Source organism: Plectrocnemia conspersa, unplaced genomic scaffold (assembly GCF_051122295.1).
Source record: "Plectrocnemia conspersa isolate PC_06_02 unplaced genomic scaffold, ASM5112229v1 ptg000013l, whole genome shotgun sequence".
NCBI lineage: Eukaryota > Metazoa > Arthropoda > Insecta > Trichoptera > Polycentropodidae > Plectrocnemia > Plectrocnemia conspersa.
The window spans coordinates 28,945,330-28,968,955 of NW_028277177.1; the positions used below are offsets into that span (position 1 = coordinate 28,945,330).

At 27.6% G+C, this 23,626-nt stretch overlaps 1 protein-coding gene across 4 annotated transcripts in view; it reads right to left on the reverse strand.

Moving 5' to 3' along the window:
• The window catches only part of LOC148227771 (semaphorin-2A-like), a 61,342-nt gene that overhangs the window by 33,667 nt on the left and 4,049 nt on the right, over positions 1-23,626 (reverse strand). Inside the window, exons 2-5 of one of the 4 annotated variants that reach the window (XM_088203017.1) lie at positions 20,654-20,794; positions 6,792-7,115; positions 3,752-3,839; positions 780-831 (exon numbers count right to left, since the gene is read on the reverse strand). In XM_088203017.1, coding sequence (XP_088059143.1) covers positions 780-831; positions 3,752-3,839; positions 6,792-7,023 — 372 coding nt within the window. In that variant the 5' untranslated portion in view covers positions 7,024-7,115; positions 20,654-20,794. Of the gene's footprint in view, positions 1-779; positions 832-3,751; positions 3,840-6,791; positions 7,116-11,224; positions 11,313-20,653; positions 20,795-23,626 lie in introns of those variants that run through there. The other 3 variants (XM_088203015.1, XM_088203016.1, XM_088203018.1) reach the window with 3 other exon arrangements.

Sequence of the window (23,626 nt, forward strand, 5' to 3'; positions counted from 1 at the left end):
AAACCTATTTAAACTCCAACGAAACGGTCATTATTACCATATAAAAAAATCTAATTACACTTTTAACTCGTTGTAATTGGTCATAGCATGAAAAATGACGAGCAATACATATCCCTCAAGCTGGCCATATGTATAAAATCGGATACACAGCGCCCAAATTAACAAATATTATTTGAGACTTGCTTCCGACAATAGATCAAGCTCCCCAATTTTTGAACACATGAAGATTTGTATGACTTGAACCAAAAGAAGCTGTCGATTATCAACAAACGAAATCGAGAAAGCAGCTGCTTCCCTCTTTACGTCAACTCTAGTCTTACTCGACGTCGAGAACCAAGAGCTTTGCAGATGAATGCATCCTCTGGACGTAGACAAGGATAAGATAACCTTGCGTATTCGCTCATAGAATTATCATATCATAATTTAAAACTGATTTTACCGATATATAAATAAAAATAATATTTTTTATACATTTAAATATTTTATCCATATATTAAATAAGTTCTAAATTTCTTATTTTAATAAAATTAATATACATATAAAATACAATGAAATAATATTTTCCCTAATAAGTCGCTCGTTGAGTGATTCACAGAATTAATTTGATTTCAACTACAAAAATGTGTGCAAATGATGCTTAAGTGAAAATTAACAAAGGATCTTTAAAAAAAATAAGCCTTGCGATGTAAGCAAATTATTTTTGAAAATATAAATGATCATATTATGATACATATATTTACTGCATATATAAACATGAGTATACAAATTATATAACTCACCTCGCAATCTCCTCTGCTGATGTCTGACAAATTCAAGCGAAACACATAATCCCTGGAATTGTAAAGAGACATTAAATATGCTATATATGTAAACGTATTATATTCGGTTCTTTAGAAAGAAAATTGTGTTAAAACTCGGCGCTGTTTTTCATACATTTATTTTTGTGTGGAATAATAAATAGTGAAATATAATAATAAATATATTTTTCGAAGAAGTAAAAACCAATTTAATAATTGTTTTTTGTTTTTGTTTTTGTTTATCTTACGACAACAAACAAAACAGATTTATGATCAGATCTTATAAAATATATTGATTATCGGATACTACAATAATATATATACATAAAAAAATATTTAGTGTTGTAAATAAAATTTGTTTAAAATCCGATCATTATTAGCTAGTTTCATTGCAGCCTCTTTTATAATGTAATAAAGCTGTTTCCTGATTATACATTTTTTACCGAAAAAGTTGGGAACCGCCGATGCAGATGTACATAAATATTCGCAGCGCGAATCAGTTGTTGTCTGGGAAAATTGACGTCTCAAAGGGGTTTATCCTGTCTTCCGTTCGGACACTTTTCCTACCTCGGTGGATGAAATGCAATTCTATCCGAGGGTAGACTTTAATAAACGGAACTACAAAAGGTCCTCACTATTCAGAAATATTTCACCTAGGAGACGACATCCAATCTCCTCGTCGAATCTCCTCTTTCTCTCTCGCTCCCTATCTATCCGAGAAGTCGTCGGTAATGAGGGCCTCTAGTCTGTGGAATTGCATCCGAGCAAACCGGTGAGACATATATTATATTTTCATATGGTAAACTATCTGGGAGATTCGGGAATCTTTCCGAGAATTCGCTGGATATTAGAGTCGAGCAAAAGGAAATTCTTTCGGATATGATTTCGATATGAAACGCATCGGCATCGCAAGAATTCGTTTCACAGTAGCAGAAATTAAATTATTCGACTTCTAAGTGTTATATTAGGAAAAACTATTAATAAATAAAATAATATTTCTATATAGGCTACAAAAATACATATTGTTCCATTTATATATTTATTTATATATTAGCTCATAAAAAAATAATAATTGACACACATACTAATTTAAAAACAGTGTTACATTTTATACTATATGGGTTAAAGTTACTTCTTAAATATATGTTAGATTTTTGTGGTATTTCAAAATAATGTAATCAAAATTATGTTTAAGATATTATTATATTTTTTCCTAAAAATACTAATTTGAATGATTTGCATAAGACTAAAATTAGTAAACTTAACTTTTTTAATATGTATATACAGCAATAATTTATTTATAAAATTAAAAGTATAATTAAAAAAAATAATCTATTTTTTTTTAAATTATTATTCATTCTTTTATATGTAATAAATAATAATAAAAATCTATTTTTTCAAAATATACTATTCATTGCAGGTTTTTTATGTCCACAACGTTTCGCTAAAATGTGTTTCAGCATCATTAAGTGTTTTTTTTTCTGGAGGAGTACTTTTTTATCACCGCACGATTTGACGCGCATCGATATTTTTGGTTCTCATTACTGAAAAACGTTGTATTAATATACCTCAAAATAAACTTATAAAATTCGAGAAGAAATGAAGACAGAAGACAATAAAACAAATTATCCTATAATTAATGTAAGTGATGATGAAATTATAATATTAAAAAGGTCTCGATGGACGTGATTTTAGATGACACTAACAGTAATTAAATGCATAATTATACGATAACAAAAAATAACTCAAAAAACTGTTGCTTTTGACTCCCTTGGCACTCGCAAAATCAATGACATTCTTCGCGCACGTGTCGCAATAAAAACATAGGGCACGTGCTCTTGTTTACAAACTAAATATAAGGTCATTTACTACATAAAAAATGAGAAATAAGTTTGATTTACTGATTTTGTTAAACTCACAAAATACAGTTGAAAGAACCTAATCCCAAATTTTGTATGGGTTCCTAGTCCCCTATAGCGTAGTATTCCTATAACGAAGTCACAATCTCTATTACGCTATAGGGGGGTCAACTATTTGAGTATGTAATTAAAATTATTACCAAATCCGAATTACAGTATTTTTTTTATTTAATACAAAACAGAATTGATTTTTGCTACTTATCATTAAACTAAAATTTGCACTGCGGGATATTAAAATAATTCTAGGACTGTTTAACTGTCATATTTTAGTTTTCGAAAAATTGACAAAAACCGACAAAAACAACAATTATTGTCTAAAATAAACGATACTATTATATTTAGTAACTAAATAATAATTAATTTTAACTCATAAGTATATATGAAAAAAAAACTCTTTTAAATATATTAGAAAAATCGAAGATAATAAATTATTAAGAGAACTAAAATATATATACATATAAAGATTTAAAATACCTTTATCATGATTAGTTGAAAATGATTTACTGATACACATTTATGTCGATTTATTATATATCAAAGTTAAGTAAATCCATTTATCTTAAACACACATAAAACTTTCTTAATATATTGTATATATCATTCTTTCTATAAAAAAACTAATCCTTTATTTCAACGATTTATACGATCACAAATGTTATCTGCTTTTTCAAAGCAACTCAAATCTAAATCAAGATTCATAACAAGATTAGCTAAATTTACTACAAATATCATACAATTATATAGATATAAATCTAAATAAATTGTATATATCCACTTAATATGATTATGAGTTATAGTTAGTGACAAGAAAACTTAAGTATGCTAATAGTGCATAATATAATTTACATGTACAATAAAATATATTTTTAACAGCTCAAGACAAATATATTTTTAAACTTTGTAACTTAACACAGATGCTGTAACGATATATTACGTAATCAAAGCGACTCTGCAATGGAACAGCATTCATATTTAATTTTTCTACCACTCTTGTTTCTACAGTATAATAATAAATTAAAAAATATTTTTACTCACATAGCTCCCACGTACAAAAAACCGGTGGCATCGTCCACGTGGAGCGTTTTGTAAAAAAGGTGGCCGCAGGTGAACTCGGAGATGAAATCTGTCAAAAATGACTCGCATCAAACAAAACGGTTACGCCACTAACTTCGTTCTTTCTCTCTCTCTCCGTATCATTTCCCGAGAACAAAATATTATATTACGATTTTATTTTTTTTACTCCGCACACAGCAGCGCACATAGTATATTATATCTCAACATCATGAATAGAAAATGATCTCGTAAATCAGCCGGAACTGAGGGGTGGCGCCCCAAGCCGCCTCGGGGGTACAAGCAAATGATTTAAAATGTGTCGTGACGTATTTATTTTTTCATCTATAACGTGTTATTTAATTTTTAAATATTTAACACTTTTTAATGAGTAAATTTGATAATTACATGATTTATCAAAACAAACACATAAGTCACTTTACCATTCTAAAATAATATTTTTTTATTTAGGATATCTTTAAAAGAGTCACTAACTATTATCCTGTTCTTTTTTGAGCCTTTTGAAATTACTATTGCAATATCGATGTATTATTATATAATAAAACATATATTAAGAAAAAATAATATTGTTCCTTAAAGCATATATTTAACAGCTCATTAAAAATATGTAAATCCGATATTTCTTCAATCATTAAATCGGATACGTAAATTCTCACCAAAGTAGTAAAATCTGGTGTATCAGTTCATGACAAAAAAATGGTTAAGTTGTATTTACAAAAATCAGTAAAGTTTACCGATTAAAAATAATATTTTTTTACCATTGCCTAATTTTCAATTTAATATATAAATTTATTTTTGCGAAAAATTTTGAAAAGAAAAATTGCCTAACTTTTAATTTAAGTTAAGATTCCGGGACTTTTAGAATTACTACTTAAATATTAATATACGTATGTGTTACATTAAAATAATAAAATATGTTCGTAAAAAAAATATTTTCTCTTGAAGCAGATACTAAAATGTGTATATATGATTTTTTCAATTATGACGTCAGATCCGGAAATTCTCGCGAAAGTTGTAAGAGCTGATATATCAGACTTTAGCAAGCAAAGCTTTAAATTATATCAGAACCAGAACCAGTTAAGTGAAAATTCATACAATTTATGATATCCTAGTAATTAAAGATAACTACTATTTTAAATCATGGTTTATTCTTAATAAACAAATTATATTATGCAATTACATTAGGTTTTAAATAAATTTTTTTTAATAAAATAACCATTTTCTTTCTTAAGACTCAAATTTTTCTCATCAGAATTTTCATCACTATTTAATCTGTATTTACTAATAAAAACATAAATATGTATTGATTAATGCTATAATGAAAATGAATTAATATGTTTCCTCTTCTATATAAAAACCCTTTATATTACAACATTTTATTGAAATAAAAAATAACTATAAATAATATAGTTATTTTTAATACTGGCATTTAAAATAAATATTTTATATTAACAATCTAATTAAAAGTAGTATATTTCAAAAATGAAACTATAATAATATTAGTAATTGCAAGACAATATAAAATATGATAAAGATATTGATTTAGGTTGATTTAAAAATCGAAATATAAATCTAAAAAAATTATATATGATTTTATATACCATAATCAGAGATGCTGCAGAAAAGAAAATTTACGTTGGTAAATGCTTTAAGATTCAACATTACTAAAAGCTTATAATATTTTTGGTTATTAAATTAGAAAAATAATAAAATAAATTAGCATAAAAATATATTTTTTATGATTTAGTTGTAAGCTTCAGATTTTAATATAAATAAATATAACAGCTAGAATAATTAACTCAATATTGAGAAGAGATATTTATTCAACTCTTTGAAATTTATCAGTAACACATAACCTTAAAAAATTTCACAGAAATTTAAATGAAGAATACGTTGTCTACTAATAAACTTACAACGACCATTATTTATATTCACACTGGAAAACCGTTTTAAACCACTGTGAAAATTACCCACACATTTAACGCTGCTTCAAACTAAAATACTAGCAGAAGATATTATGATACTAAAACCAGGAAAATTAATAGAAAATGTTACTGCTAACCGGTTATTTTAAATATATTCGAGGACTGTTCCTAAGCCAATATTCGAGGGCTTACCGGTTTGGCTTCCTAGAATAGCAATCAATCATAAAACAAGTTGATCTCATCACATGTGTCATTGATAAATAATTAAAGAAAAATATATGCCTAGTGAGACATGAGCTCGAATTCGCCACATATTGAAAGTAAACATTAAATGAAGGGCAAACTAGACTAAGCTTAAATTCATTTAGCATAACGTAAAATTAACTCAAAAAGAGTTGCTCCATTTGTAGCCCAAAATTCGATATGTAACAGAAAAATCGCTTTAATAAAAAATAATATATGAACAACTAATTAGACCAGTAATAACATACGCTTGCTCGGTACGGAGTAACGCCCGTTTTTTTTTTTAAATTTCTGAATTCATTAAAAATAATATAATATGTAGTTAAACTCTTTTATTAAACATTACTATAATCAAGATAAAACACTATATTAACCCATTTATCTCCAGAATCAGTGACTACGACAAGAGTATAAACATAAAATACCTAAGCACATATTGCATTTGAAACACAAATTTACTTTTTGTAGCTCAAGATTTTTTATAATTTAATTATTATTTAGAGAAATATAAAAAAACACTAAAACTCATATGAGATTCAAACTCAGGTATTTCAGATTAATTATAATACAGTATACACCAAACTTCTTAAAAACATAAATCATAAGACCTAGATATATTGAGACAAATACAAACACTAAAGATCAAGTATTAATAACTCAAACAATTCACAGTTTACAAATAATATTATCTTTTGAATGATAAAGTGACTTATAAATAACCAAAATCAACCCTTTTTATCTATAGAAGGAACGAGTTAGTTTTAGCGGCTGCTGTGGCTTATAATGCTACTCTAGTCTTAATTTAATAATTACAAAAATAAAAACATAAAATTTACCTTTATGTTTATGGTGTCTGGCGGTCGACATGCAGCACGACTCTTCCGAATAATATTGCCAAGCATTTTCGTATTTCGTGGTCACCCCATCAGCTAGAGCGTCCCAAGCGAGCGTAGAAAACACGAGGAGAAAAAGGAAAATCGGCAAATTTTCGCGAATGCCGGCCAAAGTTTCCGCCTTCGACGCCCTACCCATTCGACAACTTTTCCCGTTTCCATCGCCGATGCTCATGTTACCATATTTTTTCAACTTTCACCATCGCCTGAATAATGTTATGGAGCTGCGAGGATACCGCTTCTTCAGCAAAACTCATTATTCAGCAACTATAATAGGAACATACGTATGGGTGAGAGAGGATAAAAATTCAATTTGGAGAAAAAATGAGACAAAAAGGTTGAAGAAATAAAAAACTCAAGTATGATTAGAACTGTTCTATGTATACTCATTAAAGTAACAATCGATAAAGAAAATTTTAAATCATATAGACATATCTTAAATTATTTATAGTTTTATCATACCACACTATATGTTCAAAGGTAATCCTTTAAACGTTGAAGGTAAAACTTTCTCTGTCGTAAAACGTATAAGGGTGACTTTGAGCTAGTCGAAGGTAACTATATTTTATTAATATATTTCAAGTGTCATCAATAAATTCATATAACATATATTGGTATAGCATGTAACCTTTAATATGCTGAAAACTTCAAGCAAAAGATACTCCCACGTTTTTAGTAAATATTTAATACACTTTATAAGTCGTATTTTATATAATGTATATGAAAAATATATAAGAATCTACAAATATCTTACCTATTTATAATTAATTGAATTAATAAAATCATACTATTTTATCTATTCTTATATAATATAATTAACACTTATATTTATGTAATTGCTTTGTAATAATTTTTTTTTTTTTGTACTAGTTTTATTAAAGTGTAGATTATATTTTTAAGTTCTAGAATATATTTTTAAGGAATTTAATAGTAAAATTCTTCAAACTAATTACACAATATATATTAATATAAACTTTATTTAATACACTTGTACACAGTTGAATTTGTGTTTACAATATACAATCATATATATGATTGTAATTAATTTATTAATTTCTCTTTAAATAAAAAGTAAAGGAAAATTGGTCTATTAATAATTTATTTATTACCAATAAATCACTTAAATGAACAATTGCTAAAATGACTAAATTAACAATTGCTAAAATCTTTATGTAATTTTAAATATAAATAATGTAATTAATAATAATAATAATAAACATTTAAAATGGGTATACCACAAAACTAAAAGCATTGATAGCGCTTTTTCGAGAAGTTATACGCGTGTATACGACTCTAGGGATTCGTATCTTAATATGCCTTTTGATATTTAACAAATTTATTTTAAACTTTCCTTCGCAATATTTGACCACAATAAAAAAATTAAGTTCGAAACAGATCCTAGAATGCTATTGAAGAAATTGTACTGCTTATATTTTCTATGTATAAACTAATGTAATTTGCCATAATAGAAAGAAACACGTATTTTAAGTATATGTTTCTTTTTATTATCGCATTTTAATTTTCATTTTGCATCTATTCTACATTTAAGCATTTTAAAATATATATATATTGCATACTTTGTGCATGCAAAATATCTGAATGATTCTATTAAACTCATTTCTGCTAAAGTTTTGAGAAAAAATCTCAAAAAAAATTTTTTTTTTTAATTTACAATCTTAGCATACACATTTATTCAAATCTATAATAAATTTAAGAATATACTTAGCATGTATTTCAAATTCTAATATTACTAATTATAGAATATAATATTGACAAGAAACTTTTTATAAAAAAAGACCTTGTAAAAATCTCTGGCTAAGCACGTTAGCCAGCCTACGACATGCTATTAAAAAATAATAAGTTTGTAAAATATAAATTTTAGAAAAATAATTAATGAGATAAAAACGTCTAAAAATATTTTAACGTAATTTAAATTAAAAAAATATTTTTTTACATTTTTGGCAATTTTTATAAAAGCACATAATAATTGCTGTAGTTTTAATAATATCATCATTGATCAAAAATAGTTGTAAATACCTAAGCTAAATTTGTAACCAGCCAGATCAGCCATTTTATTTCAAAATAATGGGTATTAAAAAATATAAAATCGAAAAAATTTGAAAAAAAATGTAAATATTTAAACCATTTAAAAATAAAGATAAAAGTTAAATTTAATTTAGAAAAACATTTTTTTATTGTTTTGAATACCCATAATTTAAAAAAAAAAGACGAATCAAACTGGTTAGCAAAATTATTTTTAAAACGTATTTATTTTAATTTTATTAAACAAAATTATTTTTCACTTATCTCAACTCAAAAACACACAAATGACCAAAGAATATAATTTTCGTTTTACCTGTTTAATTTTTTCAAAGGATTTTTGAATTTCATCAGACTTGCTAACGAACTTAACCGAAATATATACAATATATATTTTCACGATATCATTAAGATCGTATTCTTTAAAATTCAAAATAATGGAAAAAAGCGTGAAAAAGAGCATTTTTTAAATTTTTATTTTGTTCCAATTTTGTAATGCGTCTTTTTTCTCTCAGATTTTAAAATCATATTTTTTTTAATTTTTGGCAATCTTTAATGACATCGTCTTTGTTAAAAAATAGATTTTGTAAATATCTAAATTTAGTTTGTTAACTAGCCTGATCAGCCATTTTATTTCAAAATAATGGCCATTCAAAAAAGTATAAAATCGTACTTTTAAATAAAAAAACTAGAGAAAAAAATAAAATTGTAACTTGTTTTCGCGTTTTTTTACAATAATAAAAATGTTTTTTTAATTTAAATTTAATTTTAGTAGTTTTAATGATATCGCCATAAAATTTTAAATTTAGATCTTGTAAAATCACAGATAAATTTGTTAGCTAACATAATCCGCTATCTTATTTCAAAATGGTGGCTAAATAAAAATTAAAAAAAAACTTTGCTCATCCATGTAGACACGATAACTACAATGATTTTACTGATCACGAAACTTTTTCTAAAAAACTGCTCAAAAATAGAAATTTGTAATAATGGCTAAAAAATGAAAAAATAAAATTTAGTTCGTTGAAAATCTGAGAGAGAAATTATGCAAAAAAATTTAACAAAATAAAAATTAAAAAAATGCTTTTTTTCACGTTTTTTGGTCATTATTGTGCATTTTTTAGGAAACGATAACTGCTATTGTTTTAAAGAAATCTTAATATCTCGGCTAAGGTCATTAGCCACTCTAATTAAATTTGATATTTTGTTTAAAAAATCCTTTAAAAAAAAGTTAAATATGTCTTTACGAATTTTTTTTTTTTAAATAATTTTGCTACCCAGCTTGATTCACTATGTTGTTTTAAAATTGAGGCTATGCAAAACAATAAAAAAAATTGTGTCTATTCTAAAAAATGAAAATCCGATAAAAAAGTTATTAGGTGACGAGCGTTTAAAAATAGAAATAAAATAAAAATTAATACAATAAAAAGTATCTCAGCTTAAAATAGTGTTAAGATAAAAATATAGAGGTCAAAAATATTACATAAAATATTTAAAAATAGAATTGATAAATTACATAAAAATCTTTTTTACAGAAAATTTTTATAACATATAGAATATATGTATAATATAATTTAAAAACACCTAATAATTATTAAATTTATGCATAAATATATAATATAATTTTTTTGTAGCAGATAATATTTTTTATATTAAAAAATAATATATATAATTTTTTTTAAGAGATACCACTCCCATAAATAATAAAATCGGTTATTATTTCTAATACAAAATCAAGCTATAATTTTTAATTTTAAATACGTTACTTTATATTTACTTAGATTTTTTAATATTAATAAATGTTATAGTTTACTGTGCAAAATGATCAGTACGTCTACATAAAAAAACCTTATAACAGGTTAACTATAGATTATAAAAAAAAAAAATATTGCCAATAAAATCGAAGCCGAATTTTACTTTTATATTGAGTTGTTTAATTTTTGTAGAAATATTTTAAATCATCAAAATATCTAAATATTCTAGCTAGCTGTATAAAATTAGTTACACTTAAATAACCACAACATTAAATATTTAATAAAAGTTAATAATTTTAATTTTTGACACAAAATCAGTAAATATTAATCCGAGCAAAAGTTATAAGAATCAAATGATAATAATATAATTAAACTGACGATATCAACAAAAAAATACTAATGTAATAGATATATATTTTTATCGAAAAAGAGTGCCTCTTTTGTGTCTCTAACACATATTGAAGGGACATATAAAAATAATAAAAATAGTAAATAGTTGTTCATAGATAAATACACCGAGTGCTATTTACAATTATATACAAAAATAAGTATCATTATATTAAATACATAAACTTATCTTACAGTTTTAAAGTCTCAAAACCCACGTAAAGTCACACTTTTTCACAAAACCTTGAGACGTACTCTCCCTTCGTTCCTCCACCGGCAACTGAACCATTTCACTTTGGGGTGAGTTTTCCCATTCGGGTATGTGTGTGCGTGTAATCACAATACGAATCGCGCGCATCCCATTCTCGCGGATTACCCTGAATAATCTCACACAACCAAATTTCAATTTGCTTGCAAAGTTTAACGTTCGAACAAATTCTAATGTGCTTTATTTATACACCCCGTCGGAAAAAAGATTAGAGCACTTTTTATTGGGCGCGTGACGCCATTTGTTCAACTTGTTTCGCGTAGGATATATTATTTGGGTCGCTCTCCAAACACCGATCGGAAATAAATCTCCGGTCGGTTAATACAATAAGGGTGAAATTTTTCAAACACAGTGTAGGGGTGTGCGACAAGACGACGGTGCACGAAATGTGAAATATTTAAAGAGGATTTTTGGGCCGCGCTGTATTTTTTTCTTTATCACGTTCAAAATTGGTTGCCGGAACGCGTGTCTCATCTCTTTTTATGCGAATCGGTATATTTTTTTTCAAGGACCTTTGTGCTTAAAATATTCATTACATCCTTTATATTTTAGTATGTATGGATATACTAATTTTACGGAAGATTTAATAGCGGTAAACTTTACATTTCTCAACGATATTTAAAATGTCAACGGTATCCTATTTACAGCAACCTTTTAATCACACAGTAATTTTATTTTATGGTATATATTTATATATATACTTAATAAAATATGAACATATGTAAGATGTAGATTTTATTTAATATAAATTTAAGGTTTCTGTATCTTCTGCTCGTGAAAAAAATTCATTAAACCCGAAAGTTTTTTTATGTTTTTGTTGTTTACATCCATTTTGTAAAACAGATTATTGAAATAATTTTATTTCAAAGAAATGCCATGTATTTTTAGCTCAGTGGTATTAAAATAAAAATTGCTCAGGGCGCATTCTCGATTTGATGTTTTTAAAATATTTCCAGAGCTCGGATTATCCATCATTTTAATAAGTAACCGTAACTTAATTACATACCCTCAAAACCTAATTGAAGTTTAATGTTTATGATGAGTTTTTTACAATTCCATCAATCTTAAACGACGCAAATCAAACTGCTTGTCAAACTTGAACGAACGCTGTAACAAACCATTAAAATGTTATTGTTGGATGCCAGTGTTAAAATATATATACGTTTTAAATGTTGATCAAATGATAAATTTAAAAGTATGTAAATCAATCGATTTATTTAGAGCAGTGATACACCAAAACATTTTGGGTAACAAAGAACATTAACAAGTGAGGATGAAACAAGGAATTCATTTCTAGTCAATTAAATTCCATCCTTAAATTTGTAAGGGGCTCTAAAAATTTAACATCAGCCAGTTTTTGCAATCAGTGAAAGAGAATTTACTAAAGAAACTCTTCTAAAATGTGCACGAGCTATATTTCACGATATTCAAAATAAAGATGCTATTATTTCTGAATCACAACTTATTAGAAAAATCATCAAAGACTGAACATAAACCTACAGCATTAATAAAAAAGGTTAGCCAATAGTTACAATGAGAGAAGAGTTGATAAAGGTAATACCAGTGCTAATAATACCAGATTGATACCAAAATAATACACCGTCATGCGGGTAAATCGTATATCATATATGCACGTTAGAGTGTGTAGTATAAATGTGGAATACTTAGACAGCTGCTAGATTCGTGGGTACAGTTCGCGGAACTACAGACGCGCGTTTGGCGTGTCATTTGCCTGTGTTATGTATGAATCGCTACAGTTTTTTTCTGAATTTTGACAAACCGAACTCAAAGGGTTCGCTATCACTGATCTACTGTTATGAAGATGATCTTTTTATGTCCATCTTATGCGACACTAATTTATTTAATAGTTTAGTGCCTTGTATTGTTTTTCTATATCTATCTTCAATCTAAAATAAAATCATTTTCATATATTATAAAAACCCAATATGTTATGTTGCTATATTATTGACAAAAGTCCACTATATATTCAGCTTTTTAGTAGATAATCAGATCACTCAAGTCGTTGAGACAGGAGAACGAACTTTTCCGAAGTCCATAATACGACACCGAATAAACAGCTACTATTTTGGTTATCTAGAGCAGTCCAAGGACTTCATGTAAAAAACTATGCAGTTGTTGAACTATTGGGTGATGTCACAAAAGCGGATTTGAAAAAAATATATTTTTATTTCTACAAAAGAGAGTGCGAATTGTATTCGTATCTGTATCTTGTTGGAACACAATTCATTGAATTATTGAGGGGTGGTGTCAGCAATCCATCGATGCTCAGCGATTTTAAACTTTGAAATGTAGGCTTTAAATTGCCACAAAGAGTGGAAACCCTCACAAAGTTATATAAAATAACTTTTATAATATTAATAGATATATACAGAGAGCTTAAAATAATAATTTAAATACGTTTTATAAAATTGATAAAATTTCTACAAAATCATAAAGCGACTATTATTTACAAAGTTTTAGAATTAAATTATGTAATTCTTAAAAATTGTACATTTTTACCAAGTATTTACCAAAAACTAAAACAAATTGAGTAAATAGTGAAAAATTTTAAGATTTTTTTAAAAATTTGCACTGCGCTAAAACTAAAATATATTATTAAAAAAATTGTAATATACTTATCGTAGTCTGATGTACATATATAATATTATATTATTTCCCCGAAATAAAATGCTAATGATTGTCTAGTAAACTACCATTTTTCTTGTCCATATTACTCGTTGAGCGTGAGATGCTCAGAATTTACCGCAATTACTTGTTAAAGGTGTGAGAAAATATTTTTAACTTGCAAAACAAGTGTATTCGTCACGCCGACATTATAAAAACCACGTGACACTTATATTTTGGGTGATTTTAAGTCACTTTGAAATTGAACAAATTTATTTTTTGTAAAACTTTTGTTGTAACGTGACAGGCGTTATTCCAATGCGTTACAATGGGTTAAATATATAAAACACTAGACTGAAACTAAATAGCACATTTTTTATTAATTATAAATAATTATTACAGCTTACAATCAATAGATGTAAGCTGTAATAACTGTATTCTTAACAACATTTCTCTAAAAAACTAGGTAAACTAAATTGTAATAATGATTATTTAAAAATCACTATTTTTTCTCTCTCCATAAAAAATTCAAACTAAGGTAGTAGTCATCATTTTTCATTATGTTAATTACAACAGAACCAAATACAATGACAATGTGTTTAAATTAAGACCGTCACGCAAAAAGCGATGATTTGGGGCAGAAACAGACAACAACAACGTCTGTTTCTGCCCCAAATCATCGCATTGCAAACGTTGAGAGTAAAAATAGAATTTAAAAAAAGTGTATAAGCCTAAACATAGCTGTTCCATTCTAATGGAATAATAAATCTTAATCATAGAAGTCTAACTATATATTTAATAGACAATAACAAATAATTCTGTTGCCGCTCTAAAGCATCGCATTGGCCAGATAGTCGAAAGTAGGAAGGGCAAAGCACCTCCTCATTACTCTAAAAGAGTATATAAATGCGAATGTGCTATACTCGCGATTTTTTACTATTATCAGATACTTTTCCGAACAGGAACTTCTTTACTACTTTACTCTGAATTAGCATAAAGACAAAAACGGCTCTAAGAAGACCAGAAAGCAACCGCTCTTTAAAATCGAATTGAAAATTAGGATATCTAGATAAAGCAATGAAAACAACATATATCTATAACACTGCATATTTTTTACGTTAGCAATAATTTTATATTCTATAAAATAAAAATACCAAAAGGCTCGCATATATTTATCAGCACAGTCCGAATGATTAGGAGTTTTTACTAATTTTTTAATCAATAAAATATGCAATAGATTAATAGCATATCTCATTGAGGGTCATGTGTTTAAATGCCAGATAAATAACAAGAAATCCGAGGGTTTTTAATTCATATCGTATTTAAGAGATCATAATTTAGTACCACAAAGTTGTATTTCCTAATATCACGATTAAATATCAAGGCGATTTACTAAACTCAATCAATATTAAATTAAAAATAATACTAGTTACATATTATTCGAGAAACCACACATTGTCATTGTCAGCCTTTATTTATATGATTGTGCAACAAGATAGTGATAAATAAAATAAAAATTAGCTGCAGATGTAAGAATCACAAATTTTAGATAATAAATTATTTTTACTACATTTTGATAAATATTTATATATAAAAAGGGCGACTTACGTGATTATATAACAACAGAGACAATGTAGAAAAAATGTGTAATACTAGAAAAAGAAACAATGACATTGCAATATTAAACAGATAAAAAATATGTAAAGAAATGTCCGTTCACTTTTCTGGTAAAAAATATTGTAGATAATAAATTAACATGTTTGTAAAGCTTACCTTATCAAAAATATATTATTATATTTAATTAAATATATATTTACTATCGATTTTTAAGCACGCGATATCTTAATAAAATATTGAATTCTTAAACTTTTTCAGCTCATATTATCCTGTCATGGTTATTAAGAATTTTTTATCTAGTCACAAGTTTTTTATATACTATAATGTAAATCATGTATCTACATCACTAATGAGTTGAACATTGAACTACTTTTTTAACGTCTAAAAAAATGCAATAACCTGCATAAAATGCGAAACAAATAACGCTTAGTAATGCTGATATGGCATTAATATAAATTTCAAGTAATTAGCCTTTATAATAAATGTATTTGGTACTAGATTATTTATGAGCTATTTAAAATACCGGTATGTGTCATAAAAATGTTTTCTTAGAACAGAAATGATAAAAAGCTTACCAGTAATCGGTTTATAAAATTTCCTTTTACGCGTAATAAAAATGTGAAATATTGGATTAGCAGTTGATTGGCACAACTCGAAAGTTTACTATAGAATTAATTGGATTTTGTCAGCGAAAGCTTCCCGTTAAAGAGAATAAGTTTTTTTAGGAGGAGTTAATCTGTAAACGGATGAGTCGTGATTATAATATAATACGTGGATTGAAAATTTCATGATTTTTTTAACCAAGGCTATGCTAATAATTATTATGTATCATGCGAATAATCGTGATCTATAAATTACCTTATAAAATAATTTGTTTTTCCTTATTTGTCGAATTTTATAATGATTTGACCGATTAATGTGTAATTTAACCTTGCATATTATTCTTAACTGATTTAGCCAGTTTAATTTTAATGCAACTATAAATATTTTGCTATTGTGTAAGTATATATTAATTATTTATAAATACACAGTCATTAGTGTATGTACAGAGGTATTGTATTCCAAGTTTCCGCTCAAAGTTGACAATATGCTGTTACAGACAATAACTTTTGAAAACGTAGGCTCTATATCCTATACCTACGGGAGGCAACCTTTTTGTTGAATAATTACACAAATTTAATAATTTAAATTAGCGGTATATGTCATTGTTTATTAGTCTATTATAATCCCATGTAAGATCAGAATTAATGTTGATTTTAAAAGATACATAAATATAAAAAATATTGTAGTAAAATGATGCAGATTTAAAACTTAATTTTGATTAAATACAATGGCAAAATCTTTTAATAAAAAAAATGATTTTGTAGAGATAAAGATTCAGTAATAATTTGTATATATTTCTATATTCCTATTTAACAACTTGTGTTGTTAAATGGGAATATAGAAACACTTACAGCAGTGGCTCATTGTGGTTTAACATGAACTTATTTAATTAAATCGTATAATATTATCATAACCGATAATTTTCAACGACACTCAAAAACAACATCGATTTGAAACTTTACAGCGAACAGCTAGTATTATAGTACCAAGTGAAAATCACTTTGCAACAAACGAAAATAACAAAATTCGATCATATCTCCCAATATAACCGCGGTCGGTTATTGTTGTTTGTGCAAACTTTCGTCGCGACTTAAAAACTATCCGCGGGTATAAATTGCAAATTTTATCACCCACCACCCCCTATACAGTGGCGTAGCTCTTGATTACATTTAGCACTATTTTTTTAAATGACACTCTCACACCCCTCCTAAATCTAAAACAAACAAGCAATTGTATTGCAAATATTGATATAAATTAATGGTTCACCAAAAGACACATCAATTGTACACCTGTGATATTTCTTCCTCTTCCTATTTATTAAATAAGCAATATAATTCTATAATACCTGATTTTAAATATGTTTTATCCTGATCTTTTTTTAACCTTCATAATCATAACTTTACCATTACGCATAAGTCCTTGCCGTTTATTTTTTTATCCACTATGAGTGATTGATTATCGACAACATTAATAGCAGATAGGAAGCATTAAATTTATTTTTTGTAAATCTTTTGTTGCAACATTAATAACGTTAGCCCAATGTTTTATAACGGGATAAACACAATCAACAATAAATCAGAGTCTGTATATCAGTGACATTTTAAATATTCATCACTACACTCACGAAAGTATTTGAATGATAACAATTATTTTGCGAGTTTATATTACTTTAACCGGCCGGCGGCCTTATCTTTGCTTTAGTGATCTAAGAACCCGCTCTTATAAGATGAAATTACGCATGGAAATCGACAGAATGCATTTTTTTATTATAATCTGTTATTAACAATTGTCTCACGATTTTTATTTGACAGCCGAAGAGATCTTTAATTCTGAACTAAACTTGAAATTTCAACGGGCAATTAAAGATAAATTATATAATCGAAGTAGCTAGACATTGATGTCATTAATTAAATATTTGCAAAATCCAGAATCTTTCACTAGACAAAAAAAGAATGACTTCTTTAGTTATTCTTTAAAAGCAGATATATATAAAATGGGAAAAGAAATTATCTGTAGATTATTTAATGGCTCGACTAAGGACGTTTTATTTTTTTTATTTATTCATCACTACACTCATCTATTAGATTTTCTGAAAGTTATTTTAGTCATATATGTATATGATAAAATTTATTATAACAAAAAATAATATACGAGAGTACTCTAAAAAGTCGCGATCGCGTCTTTTATTCCTGCACGTTGCGGCTAGGACGTCAGCGCTTGAGAACGCTGCTCTTGTACGAGCCATCCAGCTTCTCAAAGAGCTTGCCAAGCACAATGATGTTTTCAGAGATAGATATGAAGCATTTTTATTTTAAAAATATTTTATGATAAATTTTTTTAATCACATAATATTTTTTCTATGGGCGTATTACATAATTATTAAAGAATTTTTAATATCTAACATGTACGATCTAGCTTAATTTTAATTAATCATCACGATATTCATCCTTAAGATTAGGAAAATCTAAGAAAACCTTATATATTATGGTTCATCGGATTCATAATTATATATTAATTACTAATTTCGATTTTTCAGACACAATATAAAATAAAAAAAAACTATACGAACCCAGTTCTTTTGATTATTAGTCACTGACTTATACCACTGGTATTTTGTGCTTAAAATTTTAATTAAATTGACAAACATTAGCCCAATGCATTACAACAGGGAAAATCTGTACCAACTGAGTAAGTCAATCAAATATAATGAGTACCTACAATTAAGTATTAATCACCAGACTGAAAAAGTCTGGGTATCGGTGACATCTACATTTTTAATAATTATAAATTAGTATGTGCTGGGCCAGTTTTTTTTTAATAGAAGCGCATTTTTTATTATTATTAAAAATTCGAGTGTCACTGCCGGGCCTCGAGTCCACAACCTCAGAGTTACTAGTCTGAGACGTTACGGCCTACGCTATTCCGTCCTTATCGTTCTTATATGTATCAATAGTTGTTTTTATATTCTCTTTATAAATGTTTTAAAATGCTTAGCAAAATTAATTGTTTTACAACACATGTGCTTTAAAAAATGATTTATGATATTATTTGCTATTACTTCTTATACTTTGTGTTTTTTGCCATTGAATATATAACTACGATGCTTTATAAAACATTAACTTGACGGCACACGCGACAAATTGTAGTCTGGCCAATGTCACGAATTTGTATATTGGAATATTGGAATTATTCTTATGAATAATTTACCTGTGTCTTAAAAGAAACATTGCAATACTCGGTGGTTATCCAAAAAGCAAGCTGTATCAAAGATCTTAAAAGACGTTTTTAAAATTGGAAATATGATGAAACATACTGAGGAGCAAAAAAAGCATAAAGCAACTTATCTGCAGCTTAGTAGTGTGGATCAAGCTCTTAGAGTCTTAAAATCTGTACTAATATTTTTTAAATGTTTACAACCACTGCCATTTTTATAACGCTGCATAAGTAAAGACGTATTCAAGCCTAATATGCATACTTCTTGGAAGGTTTTCATAGGGTTCATGGAAAGACAAAAAAGTGTTTAAACATTTTTAACACTCGAACTCGACTTATTTTTGCATAAGTAATAAAAAAAAACACTCAAATAAGAAATCTTTTCAGGTGAGTTTGTGCCAGATGTTTGAAAATATGCATACTTTCTCGGAAGATCGAAAGTATTCGAATGATTTTATATTACTTTAACCGGCCGGCGGTTTTATCTTAACATTGGTGTTCTAATAACGAAAAAAAAATTATATTGTTTTTGTAAAGTAGTAACAGCTGTTATTTACAATTGTCTCACGATTATTATTGACAACCGAAGGGCCCTTAATTTTTTTTCGGAAACAATTATAAAATATTAATTCTGAACTAAGCTTGAAATTTCAACGGGCAATTAAAGATAAATTATATAATCGAAGAAGCTAGACATTGATGTCATTAATTAAATATTTTCAAAATCCAGAATCTTTCACTTATCAAAAAAAGAATGACTTCTTTAGTTATTCTTCAAAAGCAGATATATGTAAAATGGGAAAACAAATTATTCGTAGATTATTTAATGACTCGACTAATTCTAAGGATTCCATTAAATCATTAGAATCCATTGAAGAAATTGAAAATTTATCATTGGCGCATTAATTAGAGAAAGAAATTTCTTTCAGCCTTACAGAGAGTAGTGTAAGAAAAACAACATCTTAAGGATTAATGGAGAAAGAATACAAAATATTTTAATCGACGGGCAAGAAAATGCAATACACGAAATTTTTTAACAAAAATGTTTGATTCTACTTCAGATACCATGTGTTTTTTAAAGGATTATTTTAAGAACAATATGTAATAATGTATCTGCATTACTTTACAGTAATACATACATTTTTCATTCATAAAAAATTCTCGAGAATATTCCCTTCAATCAAATTCTATCAACAAAAATCCAGCGTAGCGGGTAAAGAGCCATAATGGCTAGTAGTGCCACCAAAAATAATCTCAAATTTTATATACATATATAAAAAATATTTAATAATACATACTATTTTTGAGGGGGAGTGGCAGATGAAGGCTTTGTCCCAGACACGACTTTTACTTTGCACGAGCCTGCCCTTGAGGGTCGTCTTGGTCGATTCGGCGATGCTCCGCCTCGTTTATTCCAGGTCGAAAGCGAAGTGGTAGTACTAGATAAAATATAATATAATAAGTATGTGTTTAGTACGACAGTATTTTTCATTAAGAAGTCTGACGATCCTCCGAACAATATCGATGAATTGAGGTGGAATCAGACTCTTTGTTATTTGTATAATACATATCTCATGATAATCTTTGGCATAAATAACAAATAATGAAATTTCCGTAATCTGAGAAAGCTGTGTTTATTACTTGTTAGGCAGATACTCAAGTATGGTTTCTGCTTTGAAACTGTTTATGAAAAAAATTAACAATATAATGGGAATTATGTATAAAAATAATGAATAAATTTAATAAATAACTTAACGTCCACTTATGTAATGAAATAATATTTACATGTGTATTAATGAGCTTATACCTAAAATAAATAAACTGTATATATACTACATAGTTCATCGTAATCAATCATAAAACTGTAATCGAAAAGGGATGAAAATCGACATCTAAAAAATCCCTTTTGACCTTTGCCGCAAGAATCAGATGTGTGTGAAGGAAACGGGAAATTTCACGTATTTTTTATCTATGATGGATTAGGATTAACAGAGCTACGAAGTTTTGCGCAGTCACCATTTAGAAACATGATGACGAATCGAAATAACTTAGAAACTTAAACTAACACTAATGATACAGCTAATATAAATTTGAAATATTTATATTAGCTGTATCATTATGTTTATAACTTAAATATAACATACTAATAATGTAAAAATATGGCAGTCAAAGCATTATAATAGCTAAAAAATGGTATGAAAATTCGATAGATAGGTTAAAAAGTGACCCGAATAAGATGTGGAAAACAATAAAAAAATTAATAAATCCTACTCAGAAAAACGACATAATAAATATGGAGATTGATGGACATATATATAAAGATTCTCATATGATAGCCCCTTTAGAATCTATGTCAAAAGCAATAAAATCGTGCCGTCGCTGTGCAGTAGAAACTCTCGGTTATCAAGCGTTCATATTATGACTTTTTACATCAATATTACGACTTGCAATAAAAATCGAATATGAAGACGCAAAAAAATTATCCCTTCTCAGAAGGCAAAAATCCACGTCAAAAGCAATCCAATTTAATCTTACATATAAATTTATGTTTCGATTATTTTTTTTTAAATTAGCTAAATAAATAAAAAAATATTTAATTAATGCCTCTCTTCTCTCGCGTAGCGTTCCACTGTCCCAGTACACCACTGCGCCTACCTACCTATGGGGTATCGAATGGAATGGAAACTTCCCCGTCTCCTTGCCAACACAATGGCCGAGTGGAAAATGATTTTAGCAGACGTGGACAGGACTCTTCCGGTGCGGTCTGTGTTTCCAGGCGTCACGCCTAGGGAAATTCTCTGCCGCTCTCTTTATTAGAGAGGCGTCGTCGACGTCGTTTCTTTATTGAAAAATCTCATTCATCATCTGCGAGGGGTGGATATTGACACCGGAGTCTGTTTTCGCATTTTCCGAGTGTTCACGGTCAGGTGGAGGTGCGACGGCGACGCTTCGAATATTTTCTATTGCATGATTTATACGCGGCCATTCATCTTGTTTAAGTATAATGGCCGAGGGAGGCGTCTTTTGGTACTACTTTTGATTTAGCTTTCGGTATATACCTACTATATGTGCTACTTGAAATATAAATTTCTCTATAGACAAAATATAAGTTTGATAGATCGATTTTCATTGAAAAATGATTATTTATTAGTACCTCAATTATTCTTGAAAAGTGAAAAAAAAAATGAATTATGAAATCAATATCATAGAAATACATTTACATTATAAATATTTACGCTAAGCATATTTTTTCTACGTTACTGCATTAAAATGACAAACCAAAGTAACAGAAAGATAATAATTGTAGCACAATAAAATTAGAGACGTCGACGTAACGCAATTTAAACAACGTATTACAGAGATGCAGCTGCACACAAAAACTATAATACTATCGTTTGCGAAGTATTTAATATCCACAGTGTCTAGCAAGCAGATAAACCGCCATGAATGTTATATTATATAAGCTACAGACTTTAAAAAATTCAATTCATTACATATTTAAATCAAAATGCCAATTAATTTATTTACTGTGTGGACCACCTGGCTAGGTAAGAAGCACTTGTCCCGTATACGCGTTAAAAGCGCAATAAAACAAAATGATATCAGTCTTATGCCGAAATTCATTTACACATCATCAACGAAAGCGTAAAAAATGCATCAAAAATGACCACAATACACAATAATTGCATCAAAAACGACCGTTCAGTGCCTCCACAAACACAAAAAAAAAAGTTTGCATAAACACGCCGGACATTGGTGTAATATGCTACCCAGAACGACAAGTAGTGTTGCAATATCTCAATATATTATTCCGGTGAGAATTTTTATCAATAACTTGCACTAGTTACCTCTGAATTATACACCAAGCATTGCCTTATATTTATTTAGAAGACCAATGAAGCAGCTGCTCCCCTATTCACAATAGTATTAACACAAATATTACGTGATTCAAACATTGTTACACATTCAATAGTAATTTATAGCTAAATAACTATGCCTTCAATATATTATTATTGTAGCATAGTTTATTTTTTTTTAATGAATAAATTTTCAAAATGTATATAATTTGACTATTCAACAGGCTAGTGTGGTCAGTCATGTTTTTGTAATATGTTTGTGTTACATTATGTATAGGGTGACCATATTTCCCTCGAAGAATCATTACTTTCATCAAAGAAACAGAACGTGCAATTATAATGTACAAAGAAAAATTAATGAAACATGAAGATATAAAAAATCATGTTTATATAGAAATAATTATAGTGCCGCTA